Source organism: Podarcis pityusensis, assembly GCF_964106645.2.
Source record: "Podarcis pityusensis genome assembly, chromosome: 7".
NCBI classification, from domain to species: domain Eukaryota; kingdom Metazoa; phylum Chordata; class Lepidosauria; order Squamata; family Lacertidae; genus Podarcis; species Podarcis pityusensis.
This window is the reverse complement of record NC_138031.1, coordinates 84,258,979-84,282,817: the sequence shown is the minus strand read 5'-3', so window position 1 is coordinate 84,282,817 and position 23,839 is coordinate 84,258,979. Positions and strand designations below refer to the sequence as shown.

The following is a 23,839-nucleotide window of genomic DNA, read 5'->3' as shown; positions in this document are numbered from 1 at the left end:
AGCAGCTAGTAAGCTTGATCTTTATTGATCTGTTGCAACTGGGTGCTCCCCTCACACGCAGGAGAGGAGGAACCCAGAAAAATGGTGCGCAAGGCCTTATAAAGACTTTTGAAATTGCCACCCTGTAGATTAAGACCACCCCCAGAAACATCATACATACATCACAGAAGGGGTGTAACCTAAGACCACCCCTCAGATACATCATACCTACATCACAGAAATTTAAATGTTGTTTTTCTCTTGTCCTTGTTTATCTCCTGGCTGGCAGGTTACTTGATTGGATTTCTTGGGTAGCCTGGCCAGTCTTTTGTAATGATAAATACTTAGTTCCTGGGCCAGGTCACAGGCTCACACCCTATTCAAACACAGACAGGATTTGTGAAGGAAAAGACAATGGGGAGGCTTTTCCATTTTGACCTTGCAGAGAAAAGATTTGGTCGGTTTAGGAATCAAAATGGTTCCAGGTTGGCCTTCCTGTGCTGATCTATGTATGTGCTTGGTTGATACACTTATGAACATTACCATATATTTAAGACCATAAAATTCCTATCACAAGACTCACTCTAGAATTGAAATCTAGCAGTGAGAGGCTTGTTCCATTTGATGTATATTTCTGTGTTGTCTACCATAGTTAGGCATTTGTGGATAAAATCATTTGCATCAATTGTGGTCAGTAAAAATACAAGGATTTTTTCTTGTGAAATTTTCCTTGTGAAATTTCTGTAAGAACCTGGAGCTGGGGGACTTGTCCTCAGATGCGTACCTAGTGATTGGCGAAACCAACCCCCACTAGGGGCGCAGATCCAAGGGGTGTGTGTGTGCAAAAACTCACCTCCCCCCAAAAATAAGGGACTTATTGATTCTGTGTTACATGCTCCTCCCCAAAAGTAATAAATAACCTTCCCATGTTTACAAGATTTTGTACTCTTAAACAGTGGTACCTTGGGTTAAGAACTTCATCTGGAGGTCCATTCTTAACCTGAAACTGTTCTTAACCTGAGGTACCACTTTAGCTAATGGGGCCTCCCACTGCTGCCACGCCGCCGCCGTGCAATTTCTGTTCTCATCCTGAAGCAAAGTTCTTAACCTGAGGTACTATTTCTGGGTTAGCGGAGTCTGTAACCTGAAGTGTCTGTAACCTGAGGTGCCACTGTATAGGATTTTTGGACTTCTCCTAGAGCAAAGCACCATTTATCCAGCCTGGAGTCAACAAGAAAAAGAGAGATTGTCTAATGGGGAGGAGGAGAGTCCCTGCAGCCTTTTGCTCCTTCTTTGGGTTTTGGGACTCCAGCAAGCAAAGTACCGTAGCTCTGGGCAGAGTTAAGGGGAAGTGGAGATGAAGGAAGCAGCAACAACACCAGATCCGGAACCCTGTACTTGGGGAGTGGGTGGCAGGGCCATATTCAGCCCACAGGGCAGGGGAAGAAGCAGCAACTACTGTGGCTGGCAGAGTTGCAAGGCTGCCTTGCCTTTGCTGCAAAAGGAACCGCTGCCTTTGAGGAGCAGGTGGTCTAAGCAGGTTGTCAGCTGAGAACTCCCAAGCAGGGCATCCCCTGGGTCCCTCCTTCTACAATTGGGTGAGCAGCATGTGTGCTTCTCTCTCTCTGCTTGTGTGTGTGTGTGTAAGAGAGGAAATGGCGAGGATTTCTCCATCCCATAATCTACACACCACACATTTTAGGCAGTTGGCAAAAAGGGATGGAGAAGTATTTATTTCATCATTTACCACATTTCTCTTCCAAGGATATCAAGGTGGTTGGTCACATGGTTCTCCTCCTCCCCATTTCCTCCTCACAACAAACCCTGTGAGGTAGGTTAGGCTGAGAGATGGTGAGTACAGTCATACCTTGGGTTACAGATGCTTCAGGTTGAGTTTTTTTTGGGTTACGGACCGCCGAAACCCGGAAGTACTGGAACGGGTTACTTCTGGGTTTCGGCGGTCGCGCATGCGCAGAAGCGCTAAATCACACTTTGCACATGCGCAGAAGTGCCAAATCGCAACCCGTGTGTGCACAGACGCGCCGCTGCGGGTTGCGAACACTGCGGGTTGTGAATGTGCATCCTGCGTGGATCACGTTCGCAACCTGAGTGTCCACTGTACAGTGGTACCTCAGTTTAAGTACTTAATTCGTTCCAGAGGTCCGTTCTTAACCTGAAACTGTTCTTAACCTGAAGCACCACTTTAGCTAATGGGGCCTCCTGCTGCTGCCGCGCCGCCGGAGCACGATTTCTGTTCTCATCCTGAAGCAAAGTTCTTAACCTGAAGCACTATTTCTGGGTTAGCGGAGTCTGTAACCTGAAGCGTATGTAACCTGAAGCGTATGTAACCAGTGAATTTAATGGCTGAGTGGGGAATTGAACCCTGTGATCTCCCGGATCCCTAGTCCATCATTCTCATCTGTTCTGTAGATGAATGAGCCAGTGGAGGTTTTTTTTGCAGCTTTTGAATAGTTTGGAATAGTTTTCTGAAAGAAAGAGCAAGCTGTTTCTGAAGAGAGCCAAAGTCCATCTAGGACACAGCAAAGGCATATGCTTATGTAGGAATCTGCTTCTCTGACTGAACAGGTCCACCTTGGGGTTGTGGTGCACCTGGATGGTGAGTTTGAAGTTTAATGGGTCAAATCCTGAGGCAAGAAGTGCTTTGTTCCCCACCCCACTAGATGGGTAGATTGAATGCCCACTGGCAGTGGACTCTCAGTGATTCACGTTGAAGAAAATTGATTATTTACAGAAATATTGTAAAATTAATGAATGTTAGAAAAACGTTGGAATGAAGTTACATGGCTTTAGTAGAAATATTATAAGGAATTAAGTATAAATAGATTAATAGAGTACTAAAGGAAAAAAATAAGGTTAATATGAGTTAAGATAATTATAGGATAGAAAACAGAGGAAGATGGAAAGGAATTGCTGAAATAATTAACAGAAGTGGAATACAAAAAGGGAGGTGTGAGGAGGTCGAGGAAATAAGTGAATGAACGATGGGATAATGAAATTTGATTTATTTTATTGTTGTTGCATTGTTTTGTTAGTTTAATGTATTGTATTGTATGTGTTTTTTCTTTTTTTTTAGTGTTTAAATTTTTTGGAAAAGTAATAAATATTATTTTTTTAAAAATAGATGGGTAGATTGAATGCCCACTGGCAGTGGACTCTCAGTGATTCACGTTGAATTTGGGGAGGTGGCTAAACATTTACTATCCCGTCATTCTAGTTCGATTTAGGTAAAAAGTAATGCAAAGAGAGCTGCTCTTTTGTTCTTACGGTTTCTGATACACAGAATTAGGAGTGGGTTGTTGAGAGTCTCCTCTGTTTAACTTCTAATTCAGAACTACCCCAGCGCACGGATTCTGGCATGCATCATCTGTTGCTGTTTCTGAATCCGCGGGACCTTGAAGCTTAGAGGAGGAGAGGGCAGAACAAAATATTTGAAAATTGTTGTATTACACCATTACCGAATATCAATTACAAAATGCCCAAAGCTCATCACTTGAGGAAATCTTTACTAATCAACGTGTCCTTAGAAAACAGACAGGTCAAGTGCTACCTGAGTATTGCTAGGTAACAGACTTGACATTTTTCTTCGTCTTGTGGCAGTTAAGGAGAGAAATGCTTAAAATACCATTTAAGTTGCTCCCTGTAGCGTAATTACAGCCTTTTCAGTAAGTGAAGTAATTTTTAAATTATAGATTAGTCCAGTCATTTAATTTGATGGGAACAATTGTGGTTAATTTTACAATTCCTTATGCTACCAAAACAGTGACAAAAATGGTTTTGTATCCGCCTGCCTTTGCTCTAAAATGTCTATTAAAACAGGTGGTTGGTTGTGTGTTGTTGTTTTTTTCAAATTAGAAAAAGTCAAAACTTACTTTTATTGAACAAACTTCTTAAGAAAGATTAATTCAGGGAACACAGATCAAAAAAGTGAGGCAGAGCCTGCATCTCATCCTGCTACTACAGACTTGAGAATGTGCAAGTGAAGCCATCTTGGAAATTTTGAAACGCTTTAACAAAAGGACTTGTGGAATGTGTGTGTTTGCTGTGTAGCACCTCCTATCGAAGACAAACGCTGAGTGGTAACCCTTCTTTCTATTTGCCAATCTTATTTATTTATAAAAGTATTAATATATCACAAACTCATCTAGAAAACATCTAGATGGTATGCAGCCTATATAATACTACAATAACCATAAAAGCAGAAAATGGGATAAGGAACTGGCCAGTTACATAAAATTCAACTGACTTAAAAGGTCTTTTGCAGTCAGATGTGCAGGTGATCTATCCATAGTAGGCAAAAGTCAACAAGAACTACAAATAGGCTGTCAAATCTGCAGTTTTGTAGTGCTTGTTGTAGTGCTGCTTTCAGTAGTGTTGAAAACTCTTCATAATCGATGAATCCAATGCATATAGGTGTTTTTAAATCAATATGTTAATAGATTATCTGTTGTGGAATATCCTTTTCTAAATGCTGTTTGTTCATTGGGTTGATATTCATCTAATTCTTATTAATTTCTTGGTTAATACAGTGGTACCTCAGGTTAAGTACTTAATTCATTCCGGAGGTCCGTTCTTAACCTGAAACTGTTCTTAACCTGAAGCACCACTTTAGCTAATGGGTCCTCCTGCTGCCGCCGCACTGCCGGAGCACGATTTCTGTTCTCATCCTGAAGCAAAGTTCTTAACCTGAGGTACTATTTCTGGGTTAGCGGAGTCTGTAACCTGAAGCGTATGTATCTCGAGGTACCACTGTAATTATTTTGGTTAGCAACTTGTGTATATGCAACAAGAGGCTTATTCGTCTAGAGTCATTGGAGACTGAGCGCTTGTCTTTTGCACGCACTCCGTACACAATCAGGAGCTATTGCATTTTCTCCCCCTGGTTTCATTCTGAAAGTAAAAGCTCATTACAGATTGATTCTGAATTATGCCTTTGTTTGCCTATTTGAAAACAGATGCAAGTGGCCCCAGCAATGGGGTTGTATCTGCACATGCCCAGTGATGTTGTGGGTGGGCATATACCAAAATCTTCATTCACCTGGGGCACGGACAACAATGAAAAGGCATGGGTAACCTAATCAAGGGGAGGGTTTTCAAATGCATATCAAGGTCGCCGTGGGCCGGATAAACAAGTCACTCGGGCCTTATCTGGCCCACGGGCCATAGTTTGGGGACCCCTGTTTTAGAATCTAGGTTGAAGGCAACTTGTTGAAGATCATCCTGAACGGTTCTGCATTGAGAAAAGCTGTGTTTCTGCTCTACAAAAGGATTAAAATATGCACAACGACGGATTTGCATCCTGGAACTGTGCTCCCTTTCTGTTTCATCTGTCTCATAGAATTGTAGCGTTGGAATGGAGACCAAGGGACCCTTCAAAGGATGAATCACAACCAAAACGTCCATGTCAGATGACCTCCCAGCCTCTGCTTCATAGCCTCCAAGGGATTAGAGCTCGCCATCTTCTGAGAGAGACATTTCCACTGTGTAACAGCCAGGTGTGATATCTGGCGGGCTGGGGAACCACCCCCCAAATTTTCAAGGAAAACTAAGACACTTTATGATGTATAAGATCCAGTCATGGATCTCCTAACATTTTAGTTTTGTTTCAAAGCAGCTACAGAGTGTTCCACTTCTGACTGCAGCAGTGGCTGTAGGTGAGAAAGTGCTTCACCCTTTCTTGTTGTGCTGTTTTCCTGTCCTGCGGGGCGGGGCCAAGAGCACACACACATCCTTATACGGTTAATAGCAGCTTTTGTGAAGGGGTATTTAACTGGGAGAAAAGCAGCAGAGGACTGGTTAAAATACCCCCTGCCAAAGGCAGCCTCTCCCAATACAGTGGTACCTCGGGTTACATATGCTTCAAGTTACATACGCTTTAGGTTACAGACTCCGCTAACCCAGAAATAGTGCTTCAGGTTAAGAACTTTGCTTCAGGATGAGAACAGAAATTGTGCTCTGGCAGCGCAGCAGCAGCAGGAGGCCCCATTAGCTAAAGTGGTGCTTCAGGTTAAGAACAGTTTCAGGTTAAGTACAGATCTCCGGAACGAATTAAGTACTTAACCTGAGGTACCGCTGTAGCTGCCTTTTGTAAAATTATATATATATATATACATATATACATATATATATATATATATATATATATATATATAATCAATGGCCACTTATTTCATATATAGTTTGACCCTGAATCTGGAGAGAGGGAGGAGGGTAGAACAAGCATTCATAAAAGCAGAGGTTTGTCCCTGGTCTTCAAACTATGTGTGTGCGCACACTTGAGACTCCCACCTCCTGTTGTTTTCCTCCTCCTCCCTCCCTAGCAAAATCTGCTTTTAGATGCTACCAGTGTCTGTTCAGTGAGTCAACTAATGGCAGGTGCCTCCTTTGTAGGCTGAATGCTCAAAAGAATAGGCTAGGAATTTGCCGTGTCTATTTTACTCTTCAGGAATCAATTGCAGCATTAACGGCAACCTTGTGAGGTGAAGGTGATACTGAAATGAAACTGTTGTTCCCGTTCCGAATTGCCATCTGCTTCTCTTATGGTACATTGAATTTCTGTTCTGCGTCTCGATTTAATTACAGTACATTTAACACAAACATGACCTGGTTCAAGCAGATATTGTAGGCTTTTACACCCTGCAGCATCCCTACCTGCCCTGTAGTACAGCCTAATGCTTTCCCAACTCCTTGCACATGTGATGGCCTGGGAATCCGATTCAGAGGCTGAACCGGAGGAACTGCAGCCTGCACAGGAGTCTCCGCCTCCAGGGCCGGCTGAGCTGGGGCAGGGCCTTGGATCTGAAGCGCCTGCACCTGTGCCGGATCCTCAGGAGCAGGCACCAGGTGATTCCACTCTGGCTCCGGAGGTGATTGAGGACACAGTGCCTACAGGTGCGCCTCTCCCAGCCCTGTCAGGGGAAGGTGAGTCTTCCCCTGGGTCCAGTAACCCTCCAGCCTCTCCTGAGCTGCAGAGGCTCATGGCAGAGAGGCGGAGGGAACTGAGTTCTCTCAGGAGGAGTGCTCGCTTTAAGGCCAGGGGAGGCGAGTCACCTGTGGGCCAGGACCGCCCCAGGCCTCAGAGGAGATAAAGGCCAGTCAGCCAAATCCCAGGTTGCAGGAGCAACATCATTGGAAACCTGTTCCTGCCAGCACCCTGACCTGCTCTTCTGGAGTTCCTGACCACGCCCGGCTCCTTGCCTTGGACCCCGCTCTGCCCTTGTTGGACAGCCTCCAGACCCTCGACCCAGGACCGGACTCAGACCACGCCGCACGGTAACCCCCCCCCCCGGGACCAGCACAGCACATTTGCAGACAGTTGTGAACGGGATCCATTCCTGAGGCCTGTTCACAACGTGAAAAGCCCACAACCTGAAGCGCCATATCTGCGCAGGTGCACCATGCGATTTGGCATTTGTGCGCATGCACAAAGCGCGATTTAGTGCTGCGGCGCATGCGCGAGCGGTAAAACCCAGGAGTAACCCTTTCTGGTACTTCCGGATCACCACTGGAAGCAACCTGAAGAAACGTAACATGAAGCAAATGTGACATGAGGTATGACTACAAACACCGGCAGAGGAAGGGGGGGGCAGGCTGCCCCGGGTGCCATCAATGAGGGGGGTGACAAAATGCAACTCAACGCTGCCTGTGGAACTGAGCACGGTTGAGTTGCATCATGATGCATCCCCTTCCCAGCGATCAGCCAGGCTCTCCCTCCACATCTCGTCCATGTCCCGCCTTTGCCTCATGAGCAGCAGCACAGCTTTGAGCATAGCTGTCAACCGTCCCTTATTTGGCGGGAAACTCCCTTATCCCAGCGTCGTGTCCCGCTGCTGGCCCTTATTGATGATGTCCCTTAAATTTCCTGGCTTTCAAAGGAAGCAGCTCCTCTCCCTCCCTCTCTGCTGGCCAGGGAGGAGGGAGGCACCAGCTGTGTTGCTTGGCTGCGTTGCTCACCCAATAAGGAGTCTAAGAACGACTGGGGGGTGGAGCTTGCATGCTTTGTACCGATCAAATCTACTGCGTTGCCTGGGGACGTGCCTTTGCTCAGCGCTTCCCAGCGGAGAGGTGACGGTGGTTTTCCTTGTTGCATCCCCTTTGCCGGGTTGCTGCGCTGTGGGAACCACCGCTTGAGGCTTCGTTTGGCTGCTGGTTGACTAAAATCCCTTATTTTGGCTGCTGATCCATTATTTTCAAGGCTGCTGGTCCCTTATTTTCAAATCTGTAAGTTGACAGCTATGGCTTTGAGTGCGGCCGCACGCACACACTGAGGGGGGTGACATTCAGCACGCCGCCTGCCCATGACTCCCAAGCCTACCCCAAGCTGTCGGTGGAAGGCAGGGAGCTGCGCTGCTTTGCCGGTGGCCTTCCCCTCTTCCCCCTTCGTTTTGACAGCCTGGGGGAGGCTTGAGAGTCGCGGGCGGGCTGCACGCCGTTGCCCCCGCACTCCCGGGCTGCTGGAGGAGGGCAGAGCGCGGCTTGCTTTGGCGGGGGGAGGGAGGGAGGGGGATAAGGCAGGATCTACATCGGATAGCTTCCTGCGCGGCTTTCTTTGATGGAGGAGGTGGAGGGAGGAAGGGGGAATTTCCATGTGGGAGGGTGACAAAAAAATTCCGCGCCGGGTACCACCTGACCTTGCTATGCCACTGTGTACAAGGGGCTGAATCAGTGGATTGTAAGAGCTCCAGAGAGCCCTGTTGGGATGGCTCTTCTAGTTTGTCAGCAGATTCTGCCCAAGGGCAACTGCTGTTTGTGATTCAGAAGCGAGAAGCACATTTTAGGGTAAAGACTACGCATGTAAAGGTAAAGGTAAAGGGACCCCTGACCATTAGGTCCAGTCGTGACCGACTCTGGGGTTGCGCGCTCATCTCGCTCTATAGGCCAAGGGAGCCAGTGTTTGTCCGCAGACAGCTTCCGGGTATGTGGCCAGCATGACTAAGCCGCTTCTGGCGAACCAGAGCAGCGCACGTAAACGCCTTTTACCTTCCCACCAGAGCGGTACCTATTTATCTACTTGCACTTTGACGTGCTTTTGAACTGCTAGGTAGGCAGGAGCTGGGACTTAGCAACGGGAGCTCACCCCGTCGCGGGGATTCGAACCGCTGACCTTCTGATCGGCAAGTCCTAGGCTCTGTGGTTTAACCCACAGCGCCACCGGCATCCCTTGACTACGCATGTACAGAAGACTATTTGTGTACAGCAAGAATTACCATACAGCAGTAGCACATAGCAAGCCTACTTTTGAGCGTCAAGCACAGGACTAGCCTACTTAAAGCATATGAAAACCTCAGCTACATAGCTAGCCCACACAAAGTCTGATTAGCTAAGTCTGGTTACCATTTGGAGGTGTGCACACATAATAGTACAGGAAGAAACAAAGGCTAAGAGGGTAAAGCTAAGCCCTCCTGTTGGCGTGCCCTCGTCTCACCAGTTTGCCCAACTTTGGCTCATAGCTGTCAACTTACAGATTTGAAAATAAGGGACCAGCAGCCTCAAAAATAAGGGATTAGCAGCCAAAATAAGGGATTTTCCTAGCACAGGTATGTTCAACTTCTGAGCCCCTCTGAGCCAAAGGCAGAAAGCCCAGCCAGCAGCCGAACGAAGCCTCAAGCCTCAAGGAAAACGATCGTCACCTCTCCGCTGGGAAGCACTGAGCAAAGGCGAGTCCCCAGGCAACGCAGCACAAGGCATGCAAGCTCTACCCCCCAGTCGTTCTTAGACTTCTTATTGGGTGAGCAACGCAGCCAAGCAACACAGCTGGAGCCTCCCTCCTCCCTGGCCAGCAGGGAGGGAGGGAGGGAGGGAGGGAGGGAGAGGAGCTGCTTTCTTTGAAACCCGGGAAATTTAAGGGACATCATCAATAAGGGCCAGCAGCAGGACATGGCGCTGGGATAAGGGACTGTCCTGCCAAATAAGGGATGCTTGACAGCTATGCTTTGGCTCATGGGATGTCAGTCAAAGGTAGCCTGCAAGAGGCCCTGTAACAGCAGCCTGAGCAAACTGTAAAATGAAAAGTAATGCTTTTTTAAAAAAATACAGATTTTGTCTGAGAAGACAGAAGCTTTGCACACTTATGTAAAAGGCACTCCAAGAAGATAAGCACTGAGCTACTGAGATCTTTGCAGCTGGGTTGCTTGCCATTGGCAGCTGAGAAATGCTTTTTTATGTTAGCTAGACAATTGCTCTTGGGAGATGCCTCTGTGGCAGAAAGTGAGAAGGTGCTGCAGGGAACACATAACAGGATGCTTCATGTGATCTGCAGATTCGGCTGCTGAGTAAACACTTCACAGGAGAGACAGCAAGAGGTACCTTAAATCACTGAATAAAGTTCCAGAGATTTTTTGATTTTTTAAAAAAATCATACCCAGGAATAGGAAAAATACAGACAACCCGTGAGTCCCTCCTCTCCATTTTTAAACTGTTTTAAGTTTTAGCCTAAGCTTTTAACTGTGATTCATTGTTGGATGACTTGTCCTTTACTTCAGCTAATTTTCTCTGGCGATGGATAAACATTGCTGGGTTTTGTTTTGTTTCTGGAGCATTCAGAAGAATTTTGAGAAATAGAAAGGACTGCTTGGCTCAGGACAGAAAAGTGAGATCTGAGGCAGTTGTGAAATTTTACCTAGTTCTTAGAGCACAGTAACACCCAGATCTCAGGGTTGTAGCCTTGTTTTTGTAAAAAAAGAATAAAGGCAGTAAAAATATATATGAAAAGTTACTCTTTTGAGCTTCACTACAAACTCAAAAACATTTGACAGCAACATCTAGAGTTCTACTTCATTTATTCATCCTGATGCAGGTATGTGGTACTGCAAGTCCTGCATTGCAGAGTATCATGCCCCCGTGCATTCCTTAATTTTTTAAAAATGTGAATCAACCATATTTCAACAGAGTATGCATTCTTAAAGAGAGAGAATGTAAGTATGCTTGCCCTTACCTGGCCCAGTGGTGTTGCGGACTGGTGCTGCCAGCCCAACACAACCCAATGATGGGTGCCCCTTTGGGCAGCAGCCACCAGCTATCAGAGAATAGAGTGGTACTATTAGTATTGTTACTATTACTATTATTAATCTGGCCTAGGAAGGCATCGTCCAAGCCTTCAGTCTGTCTTGGAGGTCTATAGCAGACCCTCACAGTAAGGTCTCTATAGTTTCCCTCTCGTATATTTTTTACCTATATACTCTTGATCTGCCTTCCATGTTCCAGGTCTTGATCTCTTCACAAGTGTATTCATCCTTTACATATAGTGCGACTCCTCCTCCTTTCCTGTTTGATCTATTCCTTTTGAACATTCCAGTCATGAGTTTCATCTCACTAGTTTTCCGTAATGTCTACTAGATCATATTTGCCATCCTGTATTAAAAGCTCTAATTTGTCTTGCTTGTTTCCCATTCTCTGTGCATTAGTATAGAGACAACTGAAACCATGACTCATTCTTTCCAGCTGCTTCCTTCTTGTAGTGCCCTGCCTTTTAGCAGGTTTCTGGAACACCACCTCAGTTTTCTGTGCATCAGTGAAGTTCTTATCCTTAGTACCAGGTTTTCCCATGTCTCCTTACCCCCTAGGATTCAGTTTAAAGCTCTCCTGATCAGGTTTGTGAGACTCATAGCAAACACAGTATTGCCACCCACTGTGAGGTGCAACCCATCTCTTACCAGGAGTCCTTCCTTTCCCTTCTGTTTTTTAACAGAGGCTTTTGTATGTATTGTATTTGGAACTCTAAAGAGAGAAACCAAAATGTTTATTTAATATTCAAAAGGAATCAAAACATAAATCCAGCCACTGGTGATGCAAAATGATACAGCTATTTTCCCCAGCAGGTGACAATAACCACCTGACGGTTCTTCTATTCCAGTGCTATGTTTTCTGCAGTCATGTTTATTCATAGCTGTTCCATCCAGAATTTCCACCTCTGGATTGGGACCCATGGCAATAAGTAAGATGAACATGCGAATGCCATCCGTGGGCACAGCATTGCTTCCAGTGGCCTGTTTATCTGGTGCACAAGTAAAACTGGATTGTGGCAAGTGTGTTCTGTTTGCTTTGTGGCAAATCAGGGTATTTGACATGCTTGGCTTGCGTTATATTAGTTACTGTAGATATGCTATTAGCCTAGAATTTTTGAAATCTTGATGGAAAACATACATGTAAAGAGACACAAATGTACACGGCAAAGCCCCTGGTGGTTTCTATTCCAAAATTATTGTTTCAAGAGAGTTTGGGGTGAGTGGGGGAAATGTGTTTTTCTCTCTGGGTTCTGTTCAGACTTCTTGTGTGTTAAATGAGAAAACAGTATAATTTATTCAATGAGCATCCTTTACCTTCAAGATTGGAGAGTGATGCACATTTTAGAACCAACTTCTAGGCAGAATGAAAAATGGAGACATAGTTGTGGAGATATGGTGGCATTTTGTGTATGTGCAACGACGGAATCTGCTTTTTTTTTTTTATCACCAGCACAGCGACCAGCAGGCTTGCAAACCTACTTCCTTCTGGGCGATGATTTTGTACTGCATATGCTTTTGTTATCACTATACTGGACTTCCATAATGCATCATGTAATGGAATTCCAAATTGTGCTATTTTTAGATGCAGGTTTAGTCTGACTGCAGCTGCCAGCATGATAAAATAAAAATAAAAAGAGCCGCACATTTGACACACGTTGAGCGCATCCACCAATTAACAGTGGCCAGGATTTAGTTTAAAATAGTGCTGGAATAATATTTAAAGGAGCACTCAAGGCAGCAGCTATTTTATCTTGCAGGTTGTTGTTTTGAGACTTTTTATGTCTTCCTGTGTTCTGCTTCTTGAAGGAAGTTTGACTTACATCTACATTATCAGTGCTCTATTCAGAAACTGGGGCAGTCATACAACTTTGCTGGAATTGAGAATAACACATCAACACATAACTTGCTGAGAACTAAATTGCTATTTTGTCTCTGGAATTATGAACACTCTCTATAGATTGTGCATACCTGTTGCCTACATTACAATATTGGCAAAAACTGTACAGTGGTGCCCCGCAAGACGAATGCCTCGCAAGACGAAAAACTCGCTAGACGAAAGGGTTTTGCGTTTTTTGAGTCGTTCCGCAAGACGAATTTCCCTATGGGCTTGCTTTGCAAGACGAAACGTCTTGCGAGTTCTTGCAAGTTTGTTTCCTTTTTTCTTAAAGCCGCTAAGCCGCTAAGCCGTTAATAGCCACTAAGCCGCTAAGCCGTTAATAGCCGCTAAGCCGTTAATAGCCGCTAAGCTGCTAATAGCCACTAAGCCGCTAATAGCCGTGCTTCGCAAGACGAAAAAACCGCAAGACGAAGAGACTCGCGGAACGGATTAATTTCGTCTTGCGAGGCACCACTGTATAGCCCTGTGCTTTGCTAGGCCATCGGGGGTAGGTTGAGCTTGCGCGAGTCATAATGATAATGATTCTCTGGCACATTGATGCATGCTACTTGCAAATGGAACATGGTTAGAAGCTATTTCCCTGGGGATGCCATGATGGACAAAAACTGCTCTCAGCTTTGCCACTTCCAATCTGAATCTCATCCCTCAAGGGCCAATAATAAGGTGAGTGGAGACCCAAAGATTGGCTCTTTCCTAAATCAAAGACGCTGTTAGGTGGTGAGTTAAGGGAGCCAGAGCCTCAGGATGTTTGCGCTGGGCTCCAGATCAATCCTCTCGTCTCCCATTTTGCATTTATACACTTTGCTTAACAGGGCAGGTGGGTGCTATACAAAGCCACTTGCCATCTTAATTTGCCCAGAGGTACTTCGTTTAGATTTAGTATGTACATAAGCAGCAGTTGTTGCCAATAGAGGCGGGGCAGAGGCCCCAATCCACATATACTATACTGGTCCCAGAAAATCGTGTTGATACCTCAGCAAGCTGCCAGCAAGAGCCAGTTTCTTTTTCTTTTTAATCTCTGAAAGCCTGAACTAAATTGGTGGCTGAAATTTTGTTCATGGTCCTGTGCCCAGAATCATTTGAGTACCATCAATGTCCTCACCCTGGAAAACTCAGAATATTCCATTTTCACTTTATTAAGGAGACTTTCTGGTTTCACACTGGGCTTGCCAGCTCTCAGCCAAGAGCTCAGAAGTGTGGCCACCTGCCGGTCTTCTGGCCTGTTGAAGTAATACGGAGGTGGATGGGTGAATTGGGCCACCGAGGCCTTGGCTTGTGGTTGTCAACTGACACAGTCCCGTTGAGTCTTCGTTTCATCCCGAGAGCTTTGGTTGAAGCCTTTGCTGTCTATAAAAAACCAGCAAGGTAAAAGCTGTGAACTGCGCCGCATTTCTAGCTACAGGCCAAATGCTTTATTCATAATGCTGCAGAACGTTTGTTTAAAGAGTAACTAACACGCTGTTTGTGACTCTTGTCCTAAAACAGAACATGCTGTTGGCTTATGGTGGTTACATTCTACAGTGTGTTCCCCTTGCAGGCATGCTGATGCAGATTTAGTTTTCTGCCACAAAGAGGAATATAGGTACCTAATTTACAAAGGTTTGTCATTCTTTACTTCAAGGCTGAGCACTCACCTTTGCTAGGGATCATTTACCCTAAGCCCAGACATCAGCTCACCAGTGACTGGGGACACATTGACTTCGCTGGGTTGAAATTTTGAACCTTGCTCTTTCCCTAACAACAGGATCTGTACAGCACATATTTATTTAGGTACGCATGATGTTACACATGTGCAGAGTGTCATTATCTCCATACTGAAGATAATCTGTTACTCTCTGCACATCTGTGGTCAGAGAAAGAGCTTCTGTGTAAGAGAATTCAAGTATGATTTTCAGACAAGATTGACTCCGTCCCTCTTATTTAGAAAAACGCCCATTTATGTTCAGTGGCACTTACTCCCAAGAAAGTGTGCATAGAAATGGTTGGTGGATGATAATAAAAAAAAAAAGCTTGATGCCCCCACCACAAACCTAGCCTTTGGTCCTGAAGCAAAAACCAGTGGGACTGATAAATTAAAAATACAAAACTAACCCAGTGGCAGGATTAGGTTTGCAGGACAGCACTCTGAAAGTAGGACCTCTAGGGCTGCAATCCTCAGCACACATGTGAGACTGAATTCAACATAATGGCGCTTACCACGGAGTCAATACATACAGGGATTGGACTGAACTTTACAGCAAAAGATCGGCTTGCTTAATTATTCCATTGAAATCAACAGGAGTTGAAATGCTTTAATTGATATCAAGGTCACCTCTTTTTCTGCCCCAGCCCTGTAAGTTTGACTCTGGGGAGATTCAAAGGCAACTGACTCACTGACTTCGTTTAGGCTGCAGGTGAAGAATGTGTGTGGATCTGGTTTTTTATTGAAATGGTGCATTTGAGGAGACACTTGAAGGAAAAGAAAAATGTGTAACAGTAGCTGCCAGTTGGTATTTTGGAGAATGGAGTGAAAAATAAATAAATCTTCTCCTGAATTGAACTTCCAAGAATATCCATCCGCTTTCTTTTGACAGAATGGAGATGAGAATCCCTTTGAGGATGCAGATCCATTGATCCCAATCCACTTCTATCAAACCAATCTTGTTGCTTTTAAAAAGCCCTGCTATAGACTGGGACTTGCAGCCAGGGCCGTCTTAAGCATATCCAGCGCTGTGGTGCAAAGATCCCTCCGGCGCCTTCCCCAGCAACTCCAAAACAAGGGATGGGGCGGTGGAAAACTCCCCCACCTCCCCGATCCCCGGTGTGGTGGCAGCGTTGAAGCAGGAAAACATGCTTTCCAGCGTTGGGGTGCCTGAGAAAGCAGCCCGGGAAGGCTGCACGCCGCCTTTTTGCCAGGGAGCAGGAGGACAACGACCAGGACCAGGGCTGACTTTAGAAGATGCAGAGGATTGGGAGGGAAGCAGCTTCCATTCTAAGCCTCTGCGGGGATCGCTCTCCTCCTGCGGAGACTTGGGAAGGAAGCTGCACATCCGCCAGTCATATAGTTGGCGGGGCGGGGCTGGCGGGCGTGCAGGGAAAGGGGAGGCTGCCGGCAAAGCCACGCCCCCCCACTCACTAGGGTGCCCCTGAGAGGCCGGCGCCCTGGCGCGATGCACCACTAAGATCAATGGGAAAGACGGCTCTGCTTGCAGCCAAATCCTGTGAATGCTTTCCCAGCTGCAAGTCCTACTGAGTTGAAAGGGATTTGCAGCCTGATCCTGTGCAGGCTTACTCGGAAGTCAGTTCAAAGGGATTGCAGCTTGATCCTAGTTCAACTCCACACTGTTTCACAGGTCCCTTCCACTGCTGCCTCCTCCTGCCCCCCCCATCAACCGCTGCTCCGGAGGAAGGAGAGCTCAGAGCCGGTCTGCAGCCCCTCTCTGATCTGCCGCTGAAGTGTCCGCCTCAGCCAGGCACATATTACAGCTGGCTCTGCACCCCACTGTTCCTTCCAGGGCTTAAGATTTGCCAGGCTCAGTAGTAAGGCTGGATGGGACCCAGCTGAGCAGGGATGGGGGAGCTACACCAGTGTTAAATGCAGTGGGGTTTATTACTGGATACAGATGCCCGGGACTGCTCTGTGCAGGTTTTTATGCAATACAGATATCATTACGATGCCAGCGTATTTAAAAAGAAACCGGCCGTCGGTCAATTGTGTGGCATCCCATCCTCAACTCTAAAGGATGTTAAAAGTTATCCCAAGGTGGTTCCCCCCCCCCTCCTTACTGTGCTTAGCAGGCAACAGTTTTCTTCAAGCTTTCAGTATCAATTAATATTTAACTTTTTAAAAAAATTCATTTGTAGCCTCAAGTCCGCCCATCCAGTGTAAGCCAGCTCGCTAAGGCGGCTGTGCAGGTGCTGATAAGACGTAAACTGCTGAGAGGTTGCTCAGCCCAGAGGCTGCGCATTAAACAAGTTATTATATAGCACTATTTGTTCTGTTCTCAGGCAGCAAAGCAGGGTGGGGTGGGGGTTGTTGCCTTAACATCCTTTCTGATGCCTTCGAAAGGTGCGTGGTCAAAACTGCTCTGGAGACCCAACTTGGACTGGAAGGTGGATTGCCCACCACAATCTGCCTTGAAGAGATATTTTAAAGCAGTATTTAAATTGTTGTTTTTCTTTTTCTTCCAGAGCATACCCATCCCAGGGATGAAGAGCGCTTACATTTCAGGATGTTAAAACAATAGCAGGTGAAGAAGTGAAAGTGGAACAAGCTGAAGAAAACCTTCTAGAACCATGGCCACAGGTGAATGCCTCCATGTGATCATCAGTGGTGTTTTGTGTTTGATTTTATTCATTGCCTCAGCGCTGGATTTCAGCGTTTCTGCTCTTAATCAGAATGTGGTATCTCCCTGAGATTTGCTATCTTGACCTGGCTCTTTCTTCCTGGCACCTCGCTAATGTCTTTATTTTGGTGCGAAACTGAAAAGCATTCTAAATTGGTTATTCTTGCAAATGCATCAATGTCCTTGGGAATTTGTTTCCATAGGAACCTTTGCCCTTATTGGATTAGGTTTCTTTGCGCACTGGTTTTTGTTGGTTGGCTGCTGTGCTGCAAGTTTCCCCACAGATGATCAGGAGAGAATGACTAACAAGAAGTCCTAAAAGCCCTACACTGCAGCAATCGGACAGATTCTTATTTTTGTTTTTTTGGTAATTTGCAGCTTGTCATCCTTGCTTCTTTGATTATGAACTAAGAAGGTGTTTTTACCCCCTCCTGCAGCAGCAGATGGTGTGGGCAGCATAGCTATAGATACCTCGCAACTTAACATGTCAGTCACTGAACCAGCAGCCTGGGCAACTGCAATGAATAACCTGGGGATGGTTCCAGTGGGACTGGCTGGACAACAGCTGGTGACGGGTAAGATTTTCATTGAGATCTGTTGCACTGGTTTATGGATTTTTTTAGAACCCTAAGATAAATGTCTAATTGTTTTCTGAACGTGCATGCTTCTTTTTTCAGTGTGCTTCTGGAACACTCCCCCCCCCCAGGCATAGGTTCCCTTTCTTAATATTGTGAAGGAAGTGTTTAATCTCTTGGTATTAACAGCCATCTAATCCATGATACATCTTAAAGTTGGTGGAAGCTGACAAAAGCCCTTGGGGAAATTTGAATCTTTAAAGCCTCCAAATAATCTCTAAGTCCTGTTCTGCATTGAATCCGAAAGAGAAGCCTCATAACAGATATATTTAACATTTTTAAAAGCTGTTTCCCCACCCCCACATGGAAGCCTTTGCTAATGTTCTGCCAAGGAGCAGCATGGGAAATTGGCTAAAAGCTTCTGCAGAGAGAGGATGAGCATTGTTAGGCTGACACAAGAAAGTACAGCTATAAATAGAGATGTTATAAAAATCTGAATCTCAGATACCTGCCTACACCATCAGGTGAGTGGACCTGAGAAAGAAACCCTTTTCTTATTCACTCTTCACTGAGACCTTTTTCATCACACGGTAGCCTCTGTAGCTTGACGTTCCACTAGTGTCTTCTGCAGGAAACATGAGGGAGGTTGAAATCTCTCGACCTAGAGCCGTCCCATGATGGGTTCCTGCAGCACCCACCTCTCTCTGCACACATTCCTATACTTGGCATTGCACACCTCCCCTTTATACTTCGTGCATTTACTGCACTACACCTTGGCTCTTTAACATCCCCAGACTCCATGGCTTCAGTTGTGAAGTGCTTTTGAGTTTCCAGTAAAGGGCAGAGATTGGGGAACAATCAGAAGGAAGATTTTCATTTCTGGCTCTCTGACTGCTTATGAATGGGTTTGGGTTCACTGGGAGAAGAATGAGAAGATCATGTTCTTGTCCCCCTAGCATCTCCAAGTTACAAAGCTCTTGGGTACCAGGCCTGGGAAAACACTCCTGTCTTACACTTTCATAGAATCATAGAATTGTAGAGTTGGGGTCACCTACTGCTGATGGCCATCCAACCTCTGCTTAGAAACCTCCAATAAAGGAGAGTCCATCACCTCCCAAGGAAGACGGTTCCACTGTTGTGGCGTTTGCCCATTCTTTTGGAAATGTCTGTACCGGGGGAGAGAAAGGGTTAATTAGGTAGACCAATAGAAAAACCCAGAGGTGGAGCCTACCTGTTTTAAAAAAGGCTTAGCCAGAGGTTTAGACAGTTGGGGCGAAAGCAGTTGGAAGACAGATGGAAATAGAGAGACAGTTAGTGCAGGTGGTTCTTGTGTGAGGGGAGGTAGAAGTGTTAGAGAAAGGATAAAATAAAGCTAAGAGGGTAAAGGGTAACAGCGTTTCGAATGCATTTAAAGTTTATTTGTGTTTGCAATAAACTACAATCTTTGTTGTTAACTTGAGAACCAGACTGAGACTAAGTCTTTTACCGGGGAGAACCTGGTTGGTGGCAGCGGATTAGTGGTGTACAGGTCAATAGTCCGTGAAACGACCGGGGGCTCCGTACAACTGTCAAACAGCTCTTACTGTCAGAAAGTACATCCTGATGTTTAGTTGAAATCTCCCTTCTAGCCTTTGGAGCAGGAGAAAACAAGCTTGCTCCCTCTACCATGTGACAGCCCTAGAGATATTTGAAGATGGTTATCCTATCTCCTCTCAGTCTCCTCTTCTCCAGGCTAAACATACCCAGCTCCGTCAACAGCTCCTGATGAAGCTTAGATGCCAGAGCCTTGGTCATCTTTTGGTTGCCCTCCTCTGCACATGTTCCAGCTTGTCAACATCCTTCTTAAATTGCAGTGCCCAGAACAGGACACAATACTCCAAGTGTGGTCGGAACTAAGGCAGAACAGAATTGCTGGGGAAACCCAGCCAGATGGGTGGGGTATAAATAATAAATTCATCATCATTACTTCCTCTCTTATCCAGAAATCCAGAAGTACTATCTCTTATCCAGAAGTCCACACAGTTGATTGTACATGCTAAGCTATGGTTTAGCTTAGATTTAAATTCAAACAAGTCGATGCATAAGAAGGTTTACTTTTAAGAGTAGACTGATATAGCCAGCTGTACTAATGTTGCCAGAGGGGGAGACCAGAGAAGGAAATATTTTCAAAGTCATTCAATGGGTTGCTTCCAAGATTCTGTTTTAACAGTTGCTTGGATTTGTTGCTCTGGAATTATTGTTATTTATTTATAAAATAGCTGTGTATCGCTGTTCATAAAAAATACCAGAGCTGTTTACAACAATCGTACATAAAACCCTACAATAAAAATGATTAAAAAAATTAAGAACAGAGATAAACTATTACAGAAGGATATTTTCTTAACTATACGGACAAAGTTCCGTATAGTTAAAGCTATGGTTTTCCCAGTAGTGATGTATGGAAGTGAGAGCTGGACCATAAAGAAGGCTGATCGCCGAAGAATTGATGCTTTTGAATTATGTTGCTGGAAGAGACTCTTGAGAGTCCCATGGACTGCAAGAAGATCAAACCTCTCCATTCTGAAGGAAATCAGCCCTGAGTGCCAACTGGAAGGACAGATCCTGAAGCTGAGGCTCCAGTACTTTGGCCACCTCATGAGAAGAGAAGACTCCCTGGAAGAGACCCTGATGTTGGGAAAGATCAGGAGAAGGGGACGAGGGCACAAGGAGAAGGGGACGACAGAGGACGAGATGGTTGGATAGTGTTCTCGAAGCTACTAGCATGAGTTTGACCAAACTGCGGGAGGCAGTGGAAGACAGGAGTGCCTGGCATGCTCTGGTCCATGGGGTCACGAAGAGTCAGACACGACTAAACGACTAAACAACAACAATTTTCTTAGTTGGCAGCATGAGCTTGGTACCACAGAAAGGTTTTCAACAGGCGCTTAAAGATTCAAACAGAAGGTGCCTGATGAATCTCTATTGGCAGAGCATTCCACAGGATTGGGCCAATGGCACTAAAGGCTCAGTTTCTTTTACTTTTTTATTGAAAAGAAAATTACAAACTGAACACCCACCTCCCTCTCCCCTCCCACAACCCAAAGGCATAGTTCAGATGCAAACAATAATAGTTTATACAAGCACTAAAGTGAGGAGAGTCTGAGTGTTGCTCATATAGAAAAATGCTACTATAACCAGATATTATGGAAAGTAGCTTAGTTTCTTGTTCCTGTCGTATGAGTCTTGCCATCTTGAAAGATGAGCAACAATGCTTCTGCAGATGACCTCCACATTTGAGCCGAGATATAATGGTTCAGGTGTTCCCTAAGGTACCCTGGACCTAAGTTGTGCAGGGATTTGTCTATTAATACAAAGACCTGGAACCTGACTCAGTATTAGATGAGCAGCCGGTACAAAAGTTTTAACTGTTGTGTCACACTTTGCCAGCCCCCATCAGCATTCTGCATCAACTGGAGCCTCTGAACCAGGTCCAAGGGCAGTAATCGAAGCTTGGGGCATAGCTGTCAACCGTCCCTTATTTGACGGGAAACTCCCTTATCCCAGCGCCGTGTCCCACTGCTGTCCCTTATTGATGATGTCCCTTAAATTTCCTGGGTTTCAAAGGAAGCAGCTCCTCTCCCTCCCTCCCTGCTGGCCAGGGAGGAGGGAGGCTCCAACTGTGTTGCTTGGCTGCGTTGCTCACCCAATAAGGAGTCTAAGAATGACTGGGGGGTGGAGCTTGCATGCCTTCTGCCAATCAAATCGGCCGCGTTGCCTGGGGACTCGCCTTTGCTCAGCACTTCCCAGCGGAGAGGTGACAATGGTTTTCCTTGCTGCACCCCCTTTGCCAGTTTGCTGCGCTGTGGGAACCACCACTTGAGGTTTCGTTTGGCTGCTGGACTGGCTGGGCTTTCTGCCTTTGGCTCGGGAGCTGGTTGACTAAAATCCCTTATTTTGTCTGCTGGTCCCTTATTTTCAAATCTGTAAGTTGACAGCTATGGCTTGGGGTTCCCGATGCATGGACTGCAGTGGTCAGGCTGTTCAACCTATCTGAGAAAGAATGGACTTCTGAAATTGTATTTGCTGGGCTTTTAGGGTTGTATCCAATTAATTTGTTGCACTCGCAGAATGACTTTCATTTGTGTGGTGGAAGTTCTCCTGCCCTTGCACACCCCCAAATCTGTCCTGGGGTTTCCCCCAACTCTCCAAAGTTTGATGTTTGCAGCGAGAATGTGAGGAGAAGAGAAAGGGAAGTTGTCTTGTGCAAACACAAGTCATTCTGCGAGCACCATGTCTTTATTAGACTCAGCCCCTAATTTTTTTCAGTTCAGGGTGTTTGATTCAGTAATAATTTAAGTGCTATATTTTGAAAGTAACAATCCAGAAGTGAGCACGGTGTGGTGATTATAATACATGTCCCATTCAAAAATTAATGTTTCATGATATTGAAATTCTTGACCCTGGGTCTGGGATTTATTGCTAGTTAATTGTAGACAGTGGGTTAGTTTGTGCAATTGTCTAGTTCTCGATGAGTCGATAAATTTGTTTCTGGGCAGAACCACTTCAGGCATGGGTGTAGCCAGGATTTTTGTTAGGGGAGGCAGGCCTTTTTTGGGGGGGGATTTTTATTTATTGGGGGGGAGCTACCCCTCCTTGCCCCCCCTTGACTACGCCCATGACTTCAGGTGAGGGCTCACTTGAACATTTTCTCCCTGGATACTATTCTATTTGTCCACCTAAAAACTACTAAAATAATATCAAGTTAAAAGCACAGGAAATGGGGCAGCTAAGGCAGAAGTAAGTAACTGAAACAGCGTGTGTGGTGAAATGTTGAGAGGCACAAGCAATGTTAGAATTCCTGCCCCATGATTGCAGTCATGGGATTGTTGTCTGTCACATGACGGTATATGTTTTGACTCCACAGAGTGGGAAGTGATGGAGACAGGATGTTTGTGTTACTGTGTTCCGTGAAGTGGGACTATTGTCCTTTGTTCTTTCTCTTTGCTGTCTGATGCTAGAGAGAGAGGGGGAGCCATGTTGCAGTGCTCTGTGCGTGTTTATATGTAAATAAAGTAGATTAGCCAAAATGCTGAGTTGCTGAGGTCTGTTACGCATGATGCGCAAACTCTGCGGATCCCTAAGTGTGCCGGTGTCTGTTGGCATCGGTCGCTGTGATGTTCAGGCTGAAGAAAGCTTTTGAAGCTCCTGAACGATTGACCAGGAGGGAGGGAACATGCCAGTCGGGCATGTGTCTCTGTCAGGGTCCTACTCGAGTGGAGCAAAAGGCATGTTCCTGAAGTTCCAAACATGGTCTGGTGTTCTATCCAAACTAAGTCTTCAAGAATTAGAGGATGAGGCAAACAAAGACCCCTTTAGAGAAAAATTGGTGTGTTTGAACCCTTCATGCCACACACATGCAGACTCAAATCCTTAAAAAGCCATTCAGCCAGAAGGGTTTTGAAAGTGTTTATTGCAGCTGATCACCTGGTTCCATAACAACATAATGGTGGTGTAAAATTGTGCCCATATCATGATACCCAGCTAAGCCATACTCTGAGTAGATCCATTAAAATCAATTTTATAGGACAAAATAAACTCTAACACCACATATGTAAGGTCTGGAATGATGGCTGTCACCTCTTCTGTAGTCATAATTCGCAATGAGGATTAAAATCCCAATTTCATCCATAAATAGTCATTAAAAGGAACCGCTGCCTGCCCTGTATGATCACGTATTAGGGGACAATTCTTCTGTGTTACATGATTTCCACCCATTTGGATGTACATTTAAAGTTTTTGTCTGCCAGCCTCTGTCGATGCAGCAGTAGCTTGATCACTTTATAGCCTACAAGGGAAACTCTATGAACAATGGAAAGGCTTTAAAATGGCGTGCAACTTCTGGTTTGTTTTTCTATAGCACTCTTGAGACATAGTTTGCTTGGCCTTGATGGCGAATCAATTTCCAGCACTGCTAGCCTTCCAGGACTCAAAGTACCCTATATAATTCCTTATTTATTAGTGCTGTAAAATTGGATTTTGAATCTAAGCAAATGTCAAGGTTTT

The 23,839-nt window shown here is 45.4% G+C and overlaps 1 protein-coding gene across 8 annotated transcripts in view; it reads left to right on the top strand.

Annotated features, from left to right (window-relative positions):
• ENOX1 (ecto-NOX disulfide-thiol exchanger 1) overlaps positions 1–23,839 on the top strand; it is a 276,495-nt gene that overhangs the window by 147,384 nt on the left and 105,272 nt on the right. For 5 of the 8 annotated variants that reach the window (XM_081014832.1, XM_081014837.1, XM_081014830.1 and 2 more), the window contains 2 exons: positions 17,068–17,182; positions 17,660–17,797. In XM_081014832.1, the coding sequence (XP_080870958.1) occupies positions 17,173–17,182; positions 17,660–17,797 (148 nt within the window). In that variant the 5' untranslated portion in view covers positions 17,068–17,172. The remainder of the gene's footprint in view (positions 1–17,067; positions 17,183–17,659; positions 17,798–23,839) is intronic. The other 3 variants (XM_081014835.1, XM_081014834.1, XM_081014836.1) reach the window with 2 other exon arrangements.